Source organism: Mustela erminea, chromosome 2 (genome assembly GCF_009829155.1).
Source record: "Mustela erminea isolate mMusErm1 chromosome 2, mMusErm1.Pri, whole genome shotgun sequence".
Classification (NCBI taxonomy): Eukaryota; Metazoa; Chordata; class Mammalia; order Carnivora; family Mustelidae; genus Mustela; species Mustela erminea.
This window is the reverse complement of record NC_045615.1, coordinates 63,526,324-63,546,985: the sequence shown is the minus strand read 5'-3', so window position 1 is coordinate 63,546,985 and position 20,662 is coordinate 63,526,324. Positions and strand designations below refer to the sequence as shown.

The 20,662-nt window shown below is 34.0% G+C and overlaps 1 protein-coding gene across 3 annotated transcripts in view; it reads left to right on the top strand.

The window, feature by feature from the left end:
• TBCK (TBC1 domain containing kinase) overlaps positions 1-20,662 on the top strand; it is a 210,077-nt gene that overhangs the window by 119,900 nt on the left and 69,515 nt on the right. For all 3 annotated transcript variants that reach the window (XM_032333075.1, XM_032333076.1, XM_032333077.1), the window contains exons 21-22: positions 5,097-5,133; positions 6,196-6,357. In XM_032333075.1, coding sequence (XP_032188966.1) covers positions 5,097-5,133; positions 6,196-6,357 — 199 coding nt within the window. The remainder of the gene's footprint in view (positions 1-5,096; positions 5,134-6,195; positions 6,358-20,662) is intronic.

Genomic DNA, 20,662 nt, shown 5'->3' with positions numbered 1-20,662 from the left:
GGCTGGGCCTATGTTTTATTCACTGCTATTTCCTGTCTGTCAGGCAGAGAGTGAGTTCTCCCTTACTCTGTCTTCTATTAGCTATGACTCTGTTGTGTTTTCTAACTGGTTTCCTTAGGATTGATACAGAGGTCCTCAAACAGACAGTTTTGCCTCCCAGAGGATTTTTGGCAATGTCTGAAGACATTTTTGATGAAACTGGGCGAATACTACTGGCGTCTAGTGGGTGGAGGCTGGATTGCCGCAATAATCTGAAAATGCAAAGGACATTCCCAACCAAAAGTTATCTAACCTAAAATGTGAATAGTGGTGAAGTTAAGAAATTCTGGTTTATATTATAATTCTTTAACTTTCCGCAGTTTGCTTTCAAGTAATATTATATCACTTCAGAGATAGTATGTACTTCCATTTTCCCCTCCCAGTGTTTATGTTATAGTTGTCCTAAATTTTATTTCTACATATGTTATAAACCCCACAATAAATTACCATTTTTGCTTTAAAGAGTCAACTATTTTAAAGATTTCTTTTAAATAAAGTCTTACATTCAACCACAGACATATTTACAATTCCTATGTCTGTTCATTTTGTATAGATCTAGATTTCCCTCTGGTATCATTTCCCTTCTGCCTGGAAGACTTCTTTGGCATTTCTGGCAGTAATGAACTTTTTCAGTTTGTGTGTGTGTGGAAGAATCCTTATTTTACCTTTTGTCTTTGAAAGATATTTTTGCTGAGCATACAATTCTACATAGACAGATTTTTTTTAATGCTTTAAAATGTTTATATTTTAAAAATGTTACTACACTGTCATTTGTTGGGCACTGACAAGAAAATATTTTTTGAGAAGAACCTTCTCATTGATACTCTTACATAATGTGCGTGTGTGTTTGTGTGTGTTTTCTCTAGCTATGGTGTAAGATTTTTCTCTTTACCACTGACTTTGAGAAATTTGAATATGATGTGCCTTGATGTAGTTTTCTTCATGGTTCTTTTTGGGGGGATCTTGAGATTATTGGATCTATTAGTTAATAGTATTCATCAAATTTGAAAATGTTCAGCTATTGTTTCTTGAAAAAATTTTTTCTGTTCCCTCGTCTTTTCTCTCTATCTTTTCATATCTCATTACATATGTATTTAGCTGATTAAAGTGGCTCATTGACCTCGAATAGCCAAAGGGATATTGAAAAAGAAAGCCAACGTTGGTGGCATCACAATTCCGGACCTCAAGCTCTATTACAAAGCTGTCGTCATCAAGACAGCATGGTACTGGCACAAAAACAGACACATAGATCAATGGAACAGAATAGAGAGCCCAGAAATAGACCCTCAACTCTACAGTCAACTAATCTTCGACAAAGCAGGAAAGAATGTCCAATGGAAAAAAGACAGCCTCTTCAATAAATGGTGCTGGGAAAATTGGACAGCCACATGCAGAAAAATGAAATTGGACCATTTTCTTACACCACACACAAAAATAGACTCAAAATGGATGAAGGACCTCAATGTGAGAAAGGAATCCATCAAAATCCTTGAGGAGAACACAGGCAGCAACCTCTTCGACCTCTGCCGCAGCAACATCTTCCTAGGAGCAACGCCAAAGGCAAGGGAAGCAAGGGCAAAAATGAACTATTGGGATTTCATCAAGATCAAAAGCTTTTGCACAGCAAAGGAAACAGTTAACAAAACCAAAAGACAACTGACAGAATGGGAGAAGATATTTGCAAACGACATATCAGATAAAGGACTAGTGTCCAGAATCTATAAAGAACTTAGCAAACTCAACACCCAAAGAACAAATAATCCAATCAAGAAATGGGCAGAGGACATGAACAGACATTTCTGCAAAGAAGACATCCAGATGGCCAACAGACACATGAAAAAGTGCTCCATATCACTCGGCATCAGGGAAATACAAATCAAAACCACAATGAGATATCACCTCACACCAGTCAGAATGGCTAAAATCAACAAGTCAGGAAATGACAGATGCTGGCGAGGATGCGGAGAAAGGGGAACTCTCCTACACTGTTGGTGGGAATGCAAGCTGGTGCAGCCACTCTGGAAAACAGCATGGAGGTTCCTCAAAATGTTGAAAATAGAACTGCCCTATGACCCAGCAATTGCACTATTGGGTATTTACCCTAAAGATACAAACGTAGTGATCCAAAGGGGCACGTGCACCCGAATATTTATAGCAGCAATGTCCACAATAGCCAAACTATGGAAAGAACCTAGATGTCCATCAACAGATGAATGGATCAAGAAGATGTGGTATATATACACAATGGAATACTATGCAGCCATCAAAAGAAATGAAATCTTGCCATTTGCGACAACATGGATGGAACTAGAGCGTATCATGCTTAGCGAAATAAGTCAAGCAGAGAAAGACAACTATCATATGATCTCCCTGATATGAGGAAGTGGTGATGCAACATGGGGGTTTAAGTGGGTAGGAGAAGAATAAATGAAACAAGATGGGATTGGGAGGGAGACAAACCATAAGTGACTCTTAATCTCACAAAACAAACTGAGGGTTGCTGGGGGGAGGGGGTTTGGGAGAAGGGGGTGGGATTATGGACATTGGGGAGGGTATGTGCTTTGGTGAGTGCTGTGAAGTGTGTAAACCTGGTGATTCACAGACCTGTACCCCTGGGGATAAAAATATATGTTTATAAAAAATAAAAAATTTTAAAAAAAAGGGAGTTGGGGGAAATTGGAAGGGGAGGTGAACCATGAGAGACTATGGACTCTGAAAAACAATCTGAGGGATTTGAAGTGGCGGGGGGGGGGGGGGGTGGGGGGGGGTGGAGGTTGGGGGATCCAGGTGGTGGGTATTAGAGAGGGCACAGATTGCATGGAGCACTGGGTGTGGTGCAGAAACAATGAATACTGTTATGCTGAAAATAAATAAAAAATAAATTAAAATAAATAAATAAATAAATAAATAAATAATTAGTTAATTAATTAATAAAAAAAGAAAGTGGCTCATTGATGCTTAGGGTGTTTTTTTCTTTTTCTTTTTCTTTTTTTTTTTTTTTTTTGGTTCTATTTTTCCTGACTTGGTTTCATTTTGGGTACTTCCTATTTTGAGGTTTTCAAGTTGACTAATTTTTTCATCTGCAGTGTCTGATCTGTTCTTAATCCCATCCAGTATGTATATTTTTATCTCAAACATCGTACTTTTCATCTCTGGAAGTTTGCTTTTTTTTTTTTTTTTTATCTGCCATGTCTCTACTTAACATAAACATCCTTAACTTTTGAACATACGAAATACCATTATAAAAAGTATCTTAACATCATTGCCTGGTATTACGAACATTTATATCAGTTCTGTGTGCGTTTTGATTGAATTATTCTTCTCCTCATTATGGATCACTTTTTTCTGCTACTTTTTACTATCAGTATTTATTTTTTAATAGGTTCCAGTCATTGTGAATTTTACCTTGTTGAATATTGGATATTTATATGTTCTTATAAATATTCTTGAGCTTTATTTTGGGATGTAGCTAACTAACATTTAAACAATTTGATCCTTTCAAAGCTTGCTTTTACAGTTTATTAAATAAGACCACAACAGCATAATTTGGGAGCATAATTTTGCTAATATTACTAAGGCAATATTCTCTTTTGAGTACTCTACCAAATTACTTGTTTATTACAGGTTTTTTATTTGTTTAGTACTTTGTTTCTTTATTCTGACTGGTGGTAAGAGGAACTTTTCCTGGCTTTGTGTGAGCCTGGCAAGTTTTCCCTCTGATCTTTTGAAGTGATTCCTTCCCTACTTTGTGTAGATTCCTCATACAATGATACCCTCTTCCCTATGTGGGAAAACAGATTATTAGCATGTTGCTGAAGTAATTCACTTAAGATCCCTAATGGCAAATAATTGGTTTTGATCAGGGGGGTAGAGGTATTGTAATTTAATTTATGTCATGTCCTTTAAAGAAAGAAAAGATAAACAATAATGATGAAGCTGATATTTAAGTTTGTTGTATTTTGTTTTCTACAATCCATACGCTTTACAGTGAAGTCACTTACCTTAGTACTCTTCAGTTTTTCCTTTTATAATGTCACTTGAAAGAACTCTCTCTGTGTCAATGTATATAAATGATCTTGTGGAGAGCAATGAGTTTTATTCCACATACAGTACTTGGATTTTGATATAGTGTATAATTATACCTAGTATTCTTGACCAGCATTTTAATAGCATAAATATTCAGTCATGTGCTATGCAAAGATGTATGCAACTCTACTGATAAATTCATAATTGATAGGTGCTCAAAGAATATTTATTTAAACCCTATAGGTAGTACAGAAATCTTTGTCTAATGGTAGACAGCATTCATACAGAAAGTAAAATAAAATTAGAGTTTTTTCATATTTCTCTATAAATTATTACTGATTTTTGATACTATACTGACAAAGGAGATTTTACTCTATTTTTAGAAATTAGGAGTGATTTCTCACTTTCAAAATGTCAAGAAATTAAAAGTATGTATATGTGTGTGTGTGTATTTATTTTCATCCTAGGCAGTAAACAGGAAAATAAATTTGTCACTCAGCTATAGACCCAAATTATTGACCCAAATTATTTCATTTCTAGATCTTATTACTTTTAGTTTGTTATGAAACTTCGTATTAATTTAGAGAGTGGTTATAGAAAGCATGTACTTCATAGCACCTTTTTATAAGACATTATGTACATTTTTCAAATACCATCTTATCAATTCTCAAAAATACTAAGGGTAACTCCACACTGGGAGAAAAAACAATCTGAAAGTATACCCTTGGAATTGGCTTGCTAGTATTGTTTTGGGTTAGACATTGTCTTGAGTATTTTCTTTGATGAAATGAAGACATTCTGTGGGATAATCCTTGGCAGAAGTGTTGTCTGCAGCATTTGTAAGAGATAATACTATTTAAGAGAGTATTTGTGGTAATAATTATAATGATCAACATTCACTCTTATTTTAATCAGTGGGGTAGGCCAATGCATTGAATATTTTTTACCATTCAGCTCATTGATAATCATTGTAATTATATTTTATTTCTTTTTTGTCCATCCCTGGCACCCCTGTCCTCTTCCACCCATAGCTCTATGCTATCCCTTGGTTTCTCACCATGTTTACTCGTAAGTATCATTTTCCCTTTTCTTTCAATATCGTATTAGTAAAAGGACAGTTCCATTTTTTTCCCGGTATATTATAGCTACAGTTTTATTAAAAGATATATTTATATAAGCATCCTTATGTAATTCTAATGTACAGTTGGGTAGGGAGAAATGTGAATTGTTTTGAGGGTAACAAAAAGAATATTGCAAAGGATGAGTGTTGCATAGTGAAATATAGGATGCCTATCTTACATGTCATGACATCCATACAATCTCTGTCCTCTGTTGAAAAAGAAATTAACAATAGCAATAGTATTTATAAGAGTTTTGGGGAAGGCAACTTTTACAAACCAAATGAGACTCAATTTTTAGAGATCCTCTAGTAACTAATATTTTTGCTATTTCTAAACCTAGAATTCCTCTAGAAATTAAGCAGATTATGTGGATGTGTAATAGTTTAATCAATTGCAGGTAATCAAATGGAGGACATTCTGCTTAAATGTGTACAAATGATACATGGAATACTATAGTTAGAGTAGATCTGTATGCATTAACCTGAAAAGATATCTGCACTATCGTTAAATGTAAAAAAACACAAAGTTGCAAAAAATGAGATAAACTTTTTATGGTAATTTAATAAAGCAGTTATTTAGAATGCATAATAAAAATGTAATAACACTCAATCTACAATAATACTAAATTTCATCTAGGTAAGTAAACTTGTGAAAATAGTATAACAAGAAAATTCTAGGAAGAAATATAATGAATGGAACAACTATACCAGGATCAATGGTGGAGGTTAGAAAATGTCATCTATTTGACCAATCTGATTATCAATTTTTAAAGATGCCTTAGGAAACAATAAATATTGTATAAAAAGAATTCTATAAACATTTTATGAAACCAAACCAAAAATAGCATTTATAAACATTTTATAAAAACAGTTTGGTACTATGTGTTCTTAAACAGTTTTGACCATAAGGCATTTGTCATATGTCTAGTAAAACAGCTTATTATTGTTTTAATTTCTGCTATTTTGGTTTTTTATTGTAATTGATAAATTTATATTTTGTTGTATTACAGATGTATTTCCACTGCACAAGATTTTCCACCTCTGGGATACCCTACTCCTTGGGAATTCCTCTTTCCCATTCTGTATTGGAGTAGCAATTCTCCAGCAGCTACGGGACCGGCTTTTGGCTAATGGCTTTAATGAGTGCATTCTTCTCTTCTCTGATTTACCAGGTACAGAAATAAATAAATAGAATCACTCAATGAAATGTAATTATAAGATAGTGAGACAGTCTTATAATAATTTGCAAAAATAATCATCCAAGCTTTCAAAATCTCTTCTTGAGCCTTGACTTCCTTCTCTGGATTCTGTCATCATATACAGCCACAACTGCTGTTCCAATATTGTAGGTGCACACACCCGGGTCATACTAGATGGCTGTGTTTACTTTTAAGTCAGTAATACCACCAAAAGGGTAAATGATCTGGGGGCAGTAACATATTTGCCTTCAATCTTAGGGCAGGCCTGTTTATCTTCAGCTGCTAGAGAGTCAATATGGGCTACTTGGTTAGGTGTTTGAGAATCTGTATTTTCACAAAGATGTAATCCACATGGAACTTTGCTCTCTCCTATCCATAGCTGCTTACTAACCATTTGACAGTTTGAGGAAAGGAAACACAGTGCCCTTGGGAGAGCACATAACACTCCTGGGAAATTGCATGCCACATAGTGATATAAGGTTAAGCTATATATTATATTCACAAGCGAAGAGTTTGTAAACCTAGGTGTTAAATGCTAAGTATGGAAATAGGGAATTCAACTATGGTCTAAGCTTTGCTGCTGTGGTTGCAAAGATGAATATATAATGTGATTACCTAGGATATAACAATCTGTGAAACTAAAAACTAAACTATATTTTTGTAGAAATGGAAACATTTTTCAGGTAGAAAAGTCTACTTTTTTCAAACATCATTTCATTGGCTCCAACCCTTCTGCTGCATTTATTGTTGTTCATACTTTTAGGCAGGCACAAGTGACTGCTGGTAATAAATACACTTAGAGTTATCCAAGAGATGAATTTGCCTAAATACAAAGAACAAAAGAAAGGAGAGCATGTGTTGTAATCAGCACCGGGTATTATATAAGACTGGTGAATCACTGACCTCTCCTTGAAACTAATAATACACTGTATGTGAATTAGTTGAATTTAAATTTTTAAAAAATGAGAAAAAAAATCCTCAAAAAAAAAAAAAGAAAAAGGTACCTTAAAATTATGCATTTACTAAGCACTCTCGAGAGGAATAAGAAAACTGCTACCTACCTGATTTTTATCTTTAGTGGATGATCTATATTTGGTACTTCACTATCTGTCTGTTGTTAGAAAATCTTCATCCTTTTGAGTAAATAATAACAAAAATGCTTATATTTATTTAAAACTTCTCCTTCCTTCTTTCCCCCAAATTCAAAGTATCACCATCATCTAACTTACCAAACTTAAATAATTTTTTTATAAGAGCAAATAGTAGTTTAGTTCTTATATGTGCTTCTGGGAGATTCCTTTTGAAAATCAAGTTAAATTTTTTCTTTTGGCATTGAATAGCAAAAAAGAAGCTGGTTTCACAAACTAGGAACACTGTCTGTACCCTGTAGATGTTTTCCTCTCATTCCCAACTTAAACAGAGGCCAAAGTAAACAGAGGATGATTGATTAGGATTAAAAGACTTTTTCTGGTCAGTTGTAAAAAAAAAAAAAAAAATAGGAAATGCTGATTATGCATTTTGAAATCAAGCAAACTTAATACCTTTCCAATTTCATACATAAAAGTACTGTTAAATACTGGTGAAAGAATCTGTTGTCAGATTGTATAGGCATATTAACAATAACTCTGCTTGTCCATTAAAGTAAAATCATTATTTCTGGAATCAGAAAGAAAGAAAACATTTGTTAGAACTGACTCATTGAAAAGGTGAATTCTGCCTACTTCGGAAATAGGATGCCTTCTACTGATGTGAATCGCCTTGACCCTTTGTGCCATTATTCTGGCTCATCATTTACTTGGTCACTGTATATAATTCCTGCTGGGGAAGAAAGATGGTATAATAAAAATATGACTTAAAAAAGCCCAGAAGGGATCTAAATATAGACCTTGCCCTAAAGTGTACCTGTGTTTTGTTTTTAATCAAAGAATATTTACTTGGGATGTCTTTCCTAAATAGATCTGAAGAGATCTCTTTTTCCATCACGCTGAGCTTTTCCTAACTGTACTTGGTACTTGGAGGAACTGGAAGTGATCCTGGGAAGTTCTAAGAAGTGATTCCAGATTAATACACATACAAGCACACTGAATGTGTATTTTCTAAACAAAATATTATGTGACACAAGCTTGGAACATATTTAAAAGAAACAATCTTTTTAAGTCTACAGAAAAAGGATAGATAGGCTAACTCTGTATTTCACTTTAATTCTTGAAACAGACTGTAGATAAAGACAGGATAGAATCAAACATTGATTTGAACTCATTAATACATTGTACTTTACTGAAATCCTCATTCATCTGCATTTAAAAGCATAAGCAAAGGGCAAATTTAACTAAATTATTTGCTGACGCAGATGGCTTCAGAATATCAATTGAGAGTAACATGATGGAAACACTGCTCAGTTGGTAACCTTGGGAACAAAATAGGGTTGCAGTTTTTTTGAGTTTTTATTAGTTTTTTTGTTTGTTTTTTAAGATTTTATTTATTTATATGCCTGTGAGATAGAGTGAGCACACAAGCAAGGGGAGCAGGGGAGTGGCAGGCAGAGGGAGAAGAGGCTCCCGGCTGAGCGGGGAGGCCAATGCTGTACTCCATCCCAGGACCCTGGGATGGCGACCTGAGCCGAAGCAGACGCTTAACCAACTGAGACACGCAGACATCCCTAGTGGTTTCTTTCTACAAAGAGACACTCAGTAGCTCTAGTTGTAAAAAACATGGAATGTGGAACCAAATCCCCTGGGTTTCAGGTGTGTGACCCTACCAATTACAGCTGTGTGATCTTAGGGTCATGACCTAACCTCCTTGTTTCCTTAACTCTATTACATGAAAATTATAATAGTACCTGTCTCATAGAGTTGTTGTGTTAAATAAATATATCTAAATAACTTAGAGCACAGAGCACTGGCACAGAGCAAATAAGATGTGATTATTTTTTATTAACATTGTTGTCATCATTAACATTGCTGTCATCATTAACATTGCTTTTTCTCACTTTTCCATTCTATCATGACAGGCTTTCCTATTGGTGTTATAAATGCAGCAATCACCCCCATTTAGCTCTTTCTATAAATTATTAAAGTAGATATCAATCATATAGGTTTCCTTGTTAGCGAAAGCAATTGAGGAATTACTTTAGAAGTCAAGTAAGCTTTCTATGTTAAGTACATATTATGACTAAGAAGAATATTTCCTTTCATTGCTGAGAGACAGTGTAGTATAGTAGATAGCACAGGCTTTGTGGTCAAGACAGATTAAGTCCTAGCTCCACCACACACTGCCTGTGTGAACTGGAAAGCTTTCAGTGCAGTACTCCTGCTGGAACAAACTGTCTTAGTTAACACAGATGTAAGCTCACATCCCAGTTCTGGCATATTAATTTCTGCTTTAGTGTTATGACAAGCACTAAAGATAATATACATAATGCACCTGACACAAAATCTGGTACTGAGTATTCAGTATGTGTAACTATTCCTTTAAAGTATATGTAGCATTTAATATTTGAAAAATACATAAAGAACATGTAACATTCAATCTCTGTAAGTTCCCTCTCCTTTCTCCTTCCTTTCCATCACTTTATACTAACTCTTTAATTCTTGAAGATAGAACATAGCAGAAAGATAGTGTTTTTGCCAAAAATTTCTCCCAAATTCTATTCCCTTGTAATAGATTATATAGTGGGATGTTACCTTTTGAGGAAGTACAAATGATGCTAGAAAATGTTGCTAAAAGTTCTTGACATGTAGTGCTATGTGTGTCATTTTAGTACTAGTTGAGATAAATATGAAAGCAGTACATTTGCCATTTCTCATACAATCTAAAAATAGTGGCAAGGTATTTTTAGAAGAAATACTGAGATTTTCATGGTACCATCCAGTACTAGATATTAGCCACTGGTGTTATGAGGACAGCTTCCAAAGTCACCACCTTTTAAGCTCAATTACAGGATGATGTCTGTCAGACTTCCTTCTGCCCTGTCTAATATTATTCTGCTATAGTGTCCATGTGAATTGAACTAAGAAATGTGAAAGGACAAAACAAGGACAAATCATCCAGAAATATTATGTAGATAAATAATGGTGTCAGTAAAGCTAAACCCCAGTAAATGTAGACTTGTGAAAAATACCATGTTTAAAACAAAAAGTCAAGGCAAGAGTGACTTACTTTTGGAAAACATTCAGTAATACTGATCAATGAGACTTAGCAACTTTGCTTTAATGTTTCTGAGCTGTGAAATCACCTAAAGTGGATGAACTGGTAGTTGGGAAATTTTAACCACTTCTTGAGAACTTAGGATAAGTTAAGTCATTCATTCAACGTGTGTCTAAAAAAACAATTATATGACAGATTCAGTTTTATGCACTGAGGCCATAAACATAAGGATAAGACAATACCAGCCCCACAGGCAGATGAGGAAAAATCACTGGAAGCTTAGAACATACCATAAGGATGACACAAAGGTATGCAACTGTATGACCATCTAAACTCTAAGTAGGGTACTAATTGAGTGACTAGAGGATAGAATGAGAGATAAAGATATTGGAGTGAATGGACTAGGGTGATCTCAGTGATCAATGATGAAAATGTAGTCCTGAGTATGAGGACCTTATATGCTGAGGAATTTTGGCTTTATTCCATATGCAATTCAAAAGTTTTAAACAGAAAAATGACATGATTAGATTTATATTTTAGAAAAACTATTCTGGGTGCAATGTGAAAAATGGATTGGACACTTCTAAAATGCTGTGATTCCAAAGAATGGAAAAAGAACAACTGGCCAGCAATAAGTTCAAGAATATGGTAAAAGTGTACCAATTGATCTTTACAACAAGAAATTATATGGCAAAGCCCCCGGGGAATTTTCCCATGCTATCTCTCCTTAGCAATGACAAAATCTTAATAAATTGGTCTCTAACTGCACATTTCTTGTGTTTTGGAATCCTCTTATCTAGTAATAACATTCTATCTGTGTGTTACTTGGACTACAGATGATACTCATTACAATGTTAAAATGTGAGATGAGTTACTCAAAATTATTGAGTCTTGAATCTGTGCTTCTTTACCCAGTAAAATATACTTCCTCTCAGTATATTAAATGGTGGTAACAGTTCCATGAGCCTGAGGATGTCAGGATGTTCTTATGATTTACCTTGTAGAGAATGCTTCATAATAAGCGTATTTTATTCCATTCACCCTTTTTTTTTTGTTAGTAAGATAAGCAACTTCATAGTTGTTTTTTCAGCAAATGTTTTCATGTCTTAGAACATCAATACATAGAATAATTCTCACTTTCTTATAAATATTTGTGTCAAAAATATCTGAGGTTGAGATAGATAAATAAGTTGCAGATCACTTTTTGGTTTTGGATGTTAAGAAAATTATTCAAATGTTCTAAAATGTTTAATTTATAATAAATAATGCTGTGTAATTGAACAAATGGAATATAAGTCCATATTTAGCCTCTCCATTCTAGTCCAGCTGAAAATTTTACACAAAAAAAACTTTGCAAATATAGACAATACAAAGACCTTGTGCTTCTTCTTTTTGTTTCTCTCAATATTTAAACATTTTTAATTGAGAAAAGATTTATAGACAGTTAAATGTATAGACCTCAATTACACAATTCAATACATCTGACAGTAATAAATATCTATGTAAACAACACCCTAATCAAGATGTAGAATATTTGAATTAGCCCAGAAAATTTCTTCATGTCACTCCCCTGTCAATCTCTACTCCCCCCTTAGCAACTGCTGTGCTATTAATGTGTATGAGTTTTATCTGTTCTTGGCCTTTCTGTTTTCTCAACCATGTCTTTTGATAAGTTGACATTTTTGATTTTAATAAAGTTTATCAGTTTTTTCTTTTATGGATATTGTCAGAGGATGGACTGAGCTCAAGTGGGCTGATAGCCACTTGTTGTAGTAGTCAATTAAGACAACAAGCCAAAATTAAACTAACAGTCAAGTCTATAATTTCTTAGTGCAATAGAATATGAAAGAGGCTAAACAGAAGAAAGAACCAACTCTTCCATGTTTTATTTTTCCACATGGAATAGTGGAGGGTCAGGTGGGTCAGCACAAGCATGGAAGTCTAACTACCAAGGAAGCCTGGAGTAAAAGTTCCTTCAGTCTAATGGAACTGGAAGCCCAGGAAGGGCAAAATGGAAACAGACTGGAATAGAAAAGTAGTTAGAATGAATGAATGAATGAATGAATAAATAAATAAATAAATAAATAAATAAATAGGATAAAAGTACTTAGTACTCAACTAGAGTGCAGGAAATATCTTCATGTTCATTTTCCTCTAAAAATGAAGTCTTGAAAGGTATCTGAAGAAAGCCTCTGCTAAAGGCAACTGATAAAAGACCTCTGTTGTGGGGTCTGGATAATAAATGTGGATATGTATAACAGCGTGGTCAGCCAGGGAGATCTGAGTCCTTGACAGCAACTGCCTTCAGAGATTACAGTGCATTGGCTATTTACAAAGTCTGGTATGAAGAGAACTGCCTTCTCCCATGAAGCCTCCACGTAAAGCATTTGTAATTGCCTATGGTTGAGCCTGAAAATCATTTTTGGATTTTTATCCTGGAGCCAGAATCCTCAGATAGTGTGCCTTCCCTAGGAAATGTTTGCCTACTTTAAAAATCATTAAAGTATTCTCCTAAGTTTTCTTCCAGAAGCTTATTTTAGTTTTCATTTCTTGGTCTATGATCCAGATGAATTCATTATGTGGTATGATTTTGATATGGAGGTTCATTTATTGTCCCATATATTTATTCAGTTATTTCAGTTCCTTTTGTTAAAAAGGCTTTCCTTCCCCCATTAAATTACTTGGTGTTTTTGTTTTGTTTTGTTTTGTTTTTATGTTCAGTTAACCAACATATAACACATCATTAGTTTTTGATATAGTGTTCAACAATTCATTAAATCTGTGACAAAGCTGGTGGTATTTTGACTACCATCGATAGATCAGATTAGATGTAACTGCAGCTTTATCAATATTAAATCATTCAATCCATGAACATGGTGTATCTCCATTTATTTAGGTCTTCTTTAATTTCTCTCAGCAATGCTTATAGTTTTCAGTGTCATATTTTGCTTATTTTTTATTAAATGTATTCCTATGTATTTTATGCTTTTCACTCTATTGTACATCAAATTTTGAAATTTATTATCCAATTATTTATCAATAATATATAGAAATTCAATTGAGTTTTGAACCATGATATCCTTCAAAGCTGCTAAACTCATTTACTCGTTCAAATAGTTTTGCATATTCCTTAGGGGTTTTTTTCCTAAATGTAAAAATCCACATTGTCTGAGAAAAAAGACAGCTGTATGTCTTTCTTTCCCATTTTTATGCCTTTCTTTTATTTTTCTTGCTTCGTTGCACTGACTAGGACCTTCAGTTCACAATGAATAGAGCTGATGAAAACACATCCTTGTCTTGGTTCACTCTTGGAAAGAAAAAAACTTTTTTTGATGTTTCACCATTAAGCTTTATGTTAGCTGTAGATTTTTTTTTAATAAATGCCCTTTATCAGATTAAAGAAGTTCCTTTATTTTCCTAGTCTGTTGAGAGTTTTTATGACTAGTGGGTTTTGAATTTTTGTCACTTTTTTTTTCTTTCTAAAGATTTTATTTATTTATTTAACAGAGATCACAAGTAGGCAGAGAGGCAGAGAGAGAGGAGGAAACAGGCTCCCTGCTGAGGAGAGAGCCTGATGTGGGGCTCAATCCCAGGACCCTGGAATCATGACCTGAGCCGAAAGCAGAGGTGTTAACCCACTGAGCCACCCAGGTGCCCTTGTCACATGTTTTTTTCAGCATTTATTATGTTAATCATATGGTGTTCCTCCCTTATTCTGTTAATCTGAAGAATTACACTAATTAGTAGTCCATTCTGTTAAACCAACCTCAAATTCCCAGGTATGACAGAGTAAGAACAATATATTTGGTTTCTTCCCCTATTTCCTGAAATGAGTTCCTAAAACACTTTAATTACCTGGATGACAGGGATTCTAGGAGCATCTTTTATTCTAATATTTGGTATTTGATTTTGGTTCCTGACTCAAAGGTCCTAAGTCCCTTGTAATTTCTAAGTGAGCAGTGTTTGTTTTAATGAGATAAATCTTTGTGGGCTCCTAGAGAACTTCAGGATAAGAGCTGGTAATCAGAAAGACCAAGCCATGGTTGGAAACTTGGCCTATCCACTTAGGACAGGAGAGGAGCTGCTAATTGAGTTAGTAATAACTCATGCCTATATTATGAATGCTTTAAAGAAGTATGTAAAGAGTTCAGAGAAGATTCTTGATTGGTGAACATATCCACTTGCTGGAAGGTTCACCTCACTTCACAGGTATAGAAGCTCCCACACTCAGGATCCTTCTAGACATTGCCCTACTCTTCTTCTGGCTGTTCATTTGTATCCTTTATAATAAACTGGTAAATTTAAGTAAAGTGTTTCCCAGAGTTCTGTGAACTGTTATAGCAAAATAAACTGAGAAATGGATTATGAGACCCACAGTTTATAGCCAGTAGGTCAGAAGTATAGGTGACAACCTGGGACTTGTGACTGGCATCTGAAATGGAGGCAGTCTTATGAGACTAAGCCATTAATTTATCTGGTCTGTGCAAATTCTGGCTAGTTACTGTTCAGAATTGAATTAAATTGTAGTACATTCAGCTGGTATCCAGAGAGTTGGAGAATTGGTTGTGGGTTTAAGAGATAATCCCTCACATTTGATGTATCAAAAATATTGTGAATAAAGATAAACTTCTAAAAACTGGATCTTTTAAAACTGAATCAGGGAGAAGTAGAATATCTGAACAAACTAGTTACTAGTAACAAAATTGAATTACTAATGCAAAAACTACCAAGAGAGGCACCTGGGTGGCTCAGTCAGTTAAGTGTCTGATGCTTGATTTTGGCTCAGGTATTGACCTGAGGTCATGAGATCAAGCCCCATGTCAGGCTCTTCATTAAGTATACAGCCTGCTTAAGATTCTCTCTCTCTCAAAACAAAAAATAAAACAAGAAATAACTATCAACAACAGAAGTCCAGGACCATGTAAATTCACAAGTGAATTCTACCAAACATTTAAAACAAGAGTTTAATACCTATTCTCCTCAAACTACCCAAAAAAATTAGAAAAGGAAGGAAAGCTTCCAAATACATTCTACAAGTCCAGCATTACCCTGGTGTCAAAAGTAGACAAAGGCACCAAGAAAGAAAGAGAGAAAGAGAGAGAGAGAGAAGAAAACTACAGAATAATAGCCCTGATGAACATGAATTCAAAAATCGTCAACAAAATATTAACAAACCGCATTCAGCAATATACTAAAAGGATCATTCACTATGATCAAATGGGATTTATGTCAGGGATGCAAAGATGGTTTAGTATTCACAAATCATTCAACATGTTACATTAGCAAAATGAAGGATAAAAATCTGATCATCTCAATACATGCAGAAACAGCATTTGACAAAATTCAACATCCATTCATGATAAAAACTTTCAACAGAGTAGTTTTAGAGGGAACATACCTCAACATAATAAAGGCCATTTATGAAAAGCCTACAGCTAATACCATATTCAATTATTAAAAACAACACTTTTCCTTTGACATCAAGAAAAAGACAAGGATGTCCACTCTTACCACTTCCATTCAGCATAGTATTAGAAGTCCTAGAAACAGCAATGAGACAAGAAAACAAATATAAGAGACATCAGTATTGGTAAGGAAGAAGTTAAACAGTCAGTATTTGCAGACAACATGATGTTATACTCAGAAAATCTTAAAGACTACACCAAAAAACTATTAGAAGTATTAAGTGAATTCAGTAAAGTCGCAGGACACAAAATTAATACACAGAACTCCATTGTACTTCTGTACACTAATAAGGAAGGAGCAGAAAGATAGATTAAGAAAACAATCCCATTTACAGTTGCACCAAAGAGAATAAAATACCTAGGAATAAACTTAACCAAGAAGGTGAAAGAACTGTACTCTGATGTATATTGATTAAGGAAATTGAAGATGATACAAAGGGAAAGATATTTCCGCTCATGGATTGGAAGGATTAATATTGTTAAAATTAGTTAAAAATACCCAAGGCACTCTACAGATTTAATGCAATCCCTACCAAAATACCAGTAACATTTTTCACAGAGCTAGACAAATAATCCTGAAATGTATATGCAACCACAAAAGACTTCAAATAGCCAAAACAATCTTAAGAGAGAACAAAGCCAGAGTTATAACAGTCCCAGATTTCAAGATATGCTGCTATAAAGCTGTAAAAATCAAAACAGCATTGTATTGGCACAGAAATAGACATATAGATCAATGTAACAGAATAGAGAGCCCAGAAAAAAACCCATGCTTATATGGCCAATTAATCTACACAAAAGGGGCAAGAGTATACAGTGGGGGAAAGGCAGGCTTTTCAATAAGTGGTGCTGGGAAAACTGGACAGCTACATGCAAAAGAATAAAACTGGGCCACTTTGTTATATCATACACAAAAACAAACTCCAAATGGATTAAAGACCTAAATATAAAACCTGAAACCATAAAACACCTAGAAGAAAACATAGGCAATAATTTCTTTGACATAGGCCATAAGAACATTTTTTAGATAATCTCTCCTCAGGCAAGGGAAACAAAAGCAAAAACTATTGGGACTACACCAAAATATAAAGCTTTTGCATGGCAAAGCAAACCATCAACAAAACTGAAATGCAACCTACTGAATGGGAGAAAATATTTGTAAATGATATATCCAATAAGGGGTTGATATCCAAAGTATATAAAGAATGTTTATACAAAGCAGCATCAAATAATAATAATAATAATAATCTGATTAACAAATGGCCGAAGACCTGAATTGACATTTCTTCAAAGAAGACATACAAATGGCAAATAAGTGCATGAAAAGATGCTCAACATCACTAATCATCAGGGAAGTGCAAATCAATTCCTATTGAAATTGAAACCACAATGAGATTATCACCTTCCACTGTCAGAATGTCTGCAATCAAAAAGACAGGAAATTAATAAGTGTTGGCAAGGATATAGAGAAAAAGGATCCCTCATGCACTGCTGCTAGGAATGTAAACTGGTACAGCCAATGTGGAAAACAGTAGTAAAATAAATGAATAGTGAATAGAAAAACAGTTTACACCTAGGGTATGCCCTTGTGTATTAGTTTCCTATTGCTCCTATAAAAGACTATCACAAACAACACAGATTTATGATTTATACATTGGAGGTCAGAAGTTAAAAATCAGTCTGGACAAAAGTCAAGGTGTTGGGAGGGCTTGTTCCTTTTGGAGGTTTACATCTATATTTATAATAAACTTCTCGATAAATTGTTGTTATTCTGATTTTAAGTAGTTACTTTTAAACCATATTAAAAGAAGCTAACATAATTTTTTTGTATTTTACCACCATATTTTTCCATTATCAGTGCTCTTCAGTCCTTTTTATAGATTTGTACTTCTTTATTTTGTTTTTTAGTGGATTGACTGTGCTGTGCCCCAATACAGGTTTTTGGGTTTGTTTTTTTTGTTTTTTTTTTTTGTTTTTTGCCAATATAGTTCTTTTTATTTATTCTGCTTTTAAGAACTTTCAGTAAATTTCCACTTCAAATAATGAGTTTTTCTGTTCTAATATTTCAGGCTTTTTTATTGTTTGCATTTCTCTGTCCATTCACTTTAGAGTATTTTCTTTTAAGTCATTGAATATATTTATAGTAATTCCTTAAAATCTTATCTAACAATTCTAATTCTGGATCATCTTATAGGTCTATTTACTTGAACTTCTGTTTCTCTTGATTATAGGTCACAATTTTCTGCTTTGCATATGTAGTTATTTATTATACAGTGGATATTGATGAAGATACATTGAAAAGAGTCTGGATTTTATTATCTTCCTTTAAAGAGTGTTGAGTTTCGTTTTGCTAGACAGTTAAATAACTGGTGGGTCCTTTTGCCTATATTAATTATTTTTATTTATTAAGGCGGGTCTTTTTACCTTTTATTTAGTCCAAGAATGTGACATGTCAAGGTCCTTAACTGAATGAATACTCAAGGTGTTCAATGGAAACTCTCACCCTGACTGGGCCACTTCTCCAAAACTTTCAGAAATTACTCATCTTTATGATGCCTCAGAACTTAATACCATACTTTGTACATAGTAAGAATTCAGTTTTAGTTTGGTTCAACTAAACAAACAGCAGGGTGGCCTTTATGGACACCATGGCCCAGAGAAACATTATTTAAACCAAAACCTCTTTGTACATTTTTAATTCTCCTATAGTAAGCTTAATTTATGAAGCAAAATTGTGAATAGAAAATTTGGACAATGTAAATAATCTGATAATGGCAGTGAATCATTTAGGGTTTACAAAGTTTTAAAAATGTTTTATCTTGTATATATATCACAGGTATGTTAAGTAGATTTTCTTATTATCTCCGTTTTGCTCTTGAAACAAGTAAGACATGGTGATGTTATGCAATGCTCATTATCATATAAATTAGTAACTGGCATTTGGAGTCCAAATCTAGTACTTCTTACTATTAGAGGGGAATATGTTACCTGTTTACAATGTAGGTTTCCATATCAGCAATTTCAAATGGTCCAATCTAATGTCTTCAGAAGTTTACTTCTAACTTTAGGAAGCTTATTTTTAACTACAGTAATGACAGTACCTGGTGTTAGATTAAAAACCTGTTGTTAGATAAACTACTGGCAGTTCCTTTTTTTTTTTTTTTTCCTACGTGTTAGTCCTTTCTCAGAGAATAGCAAATAAAAACTCAACTTCATAAAATTTTTATTTTAAATATGAAACATTATCTCTACAATTTATCTGCTCTTATTTAAGCAAGCCATGTTTTACAGTAGTGGTTTGGATATAAAATATTATTTATTTCCTATCCTTAGCAGTTTTCCTGGCTACTTAATTTTCTAGCTGCCTCACAGAGACAATTGTGAGCATTTTTCTCAAACACAGGTTGGGATGAAATAATAATCATACTGTTGTTAACTACAGATGAGGATTTCAGAGTGGAGAGAGAAATGGTTCAAATTGCCCAATATGTTAAATATCCTGTGTGAATCAATATATTCTGAAATAGCTTCAATGGCTCCTCTTGCAGGATTAGGAAAAAATTACTAATACTTTAACTCTTACAAATCCAGTTTCTGTTTTATGTCCAGTAATATGCGAGGGGATTTTTCTTAATGTTTTTTGGCACCGGAGTTTGTTTTGCATGTGGAGGAAAAGTCACAATTTTTTACTGTAGTCAAGAAATAAATATAATACAGAGATGACATGATTACACATTTTTAACTTCTTTCATTAGTTCTTTCTCATCTTTTAACTTTTTAAAAGATTTATTTATTTATTTGAGAGAGGGCATGTTGGGGGCTGGTGAGTGGGGAGAGGGGCAGAGAGAGAGAATCTTCAAGCAGTATCCCTGCTGAGCTCAGAGAACTGGGGCTGGATCCCACAACCCATGAGATCATGACCTGAATCAGAGGCCTAAGGGACTAATTTACTCAGAAGCCATATTAGTTCTTTAAAAAAAAAAAAAAAAAAAAAAACCTCCATGGAGAAGAAATGCCCTTAGAATTATCACTATGCTATGTTTACTGATGTCACTTCTGTCACTGCTCTTTGGATTTTTAATTAACAGACTTTGAGGGGACTGTTTTAAATTTACAGAAAAAAAATGAACAGATAGTACAGCATTCACATATTTTTCCACTTCTTTGCTCATAATTTACCCTATTTTTGACACCTTGCCTTAATGTGTCACATTTGATACAATTGCTGAATCAGTATTGATATATTATTATTAACTAGGTCCATTAACTAAGTTTACATTAAGGTTCACTCTTTGTTTTGAGCAGTTCTGTGGGTTTTGACAAGTGAGTGATGTTATGTATTTACCACTGTAGTATTATATAGAACAATTTCACCACTCTAAAAAATCTGCTGTGCTACAACTATACAGTCCTTTTCCCAATCTCCTCACCCCACTATACCCTGGAAATCAGTGATTTTATTTTTAACTGTCTTGATAGCTTTGCCGTTTCCAGAATGTCATATAGTTGGACTAGTTGGAATCATAGAGTATGTAGGCTTTTCAGACTTTTTCCTCTATGTCTGTTATGGCTTGATAGCCCATTACTTTTCATCACTAAATAACATTCCAAGTTTTGGCATTTTGAAAGGTGCTAAAGAATATTATTTAAAAGGCAATCTCTTTCTG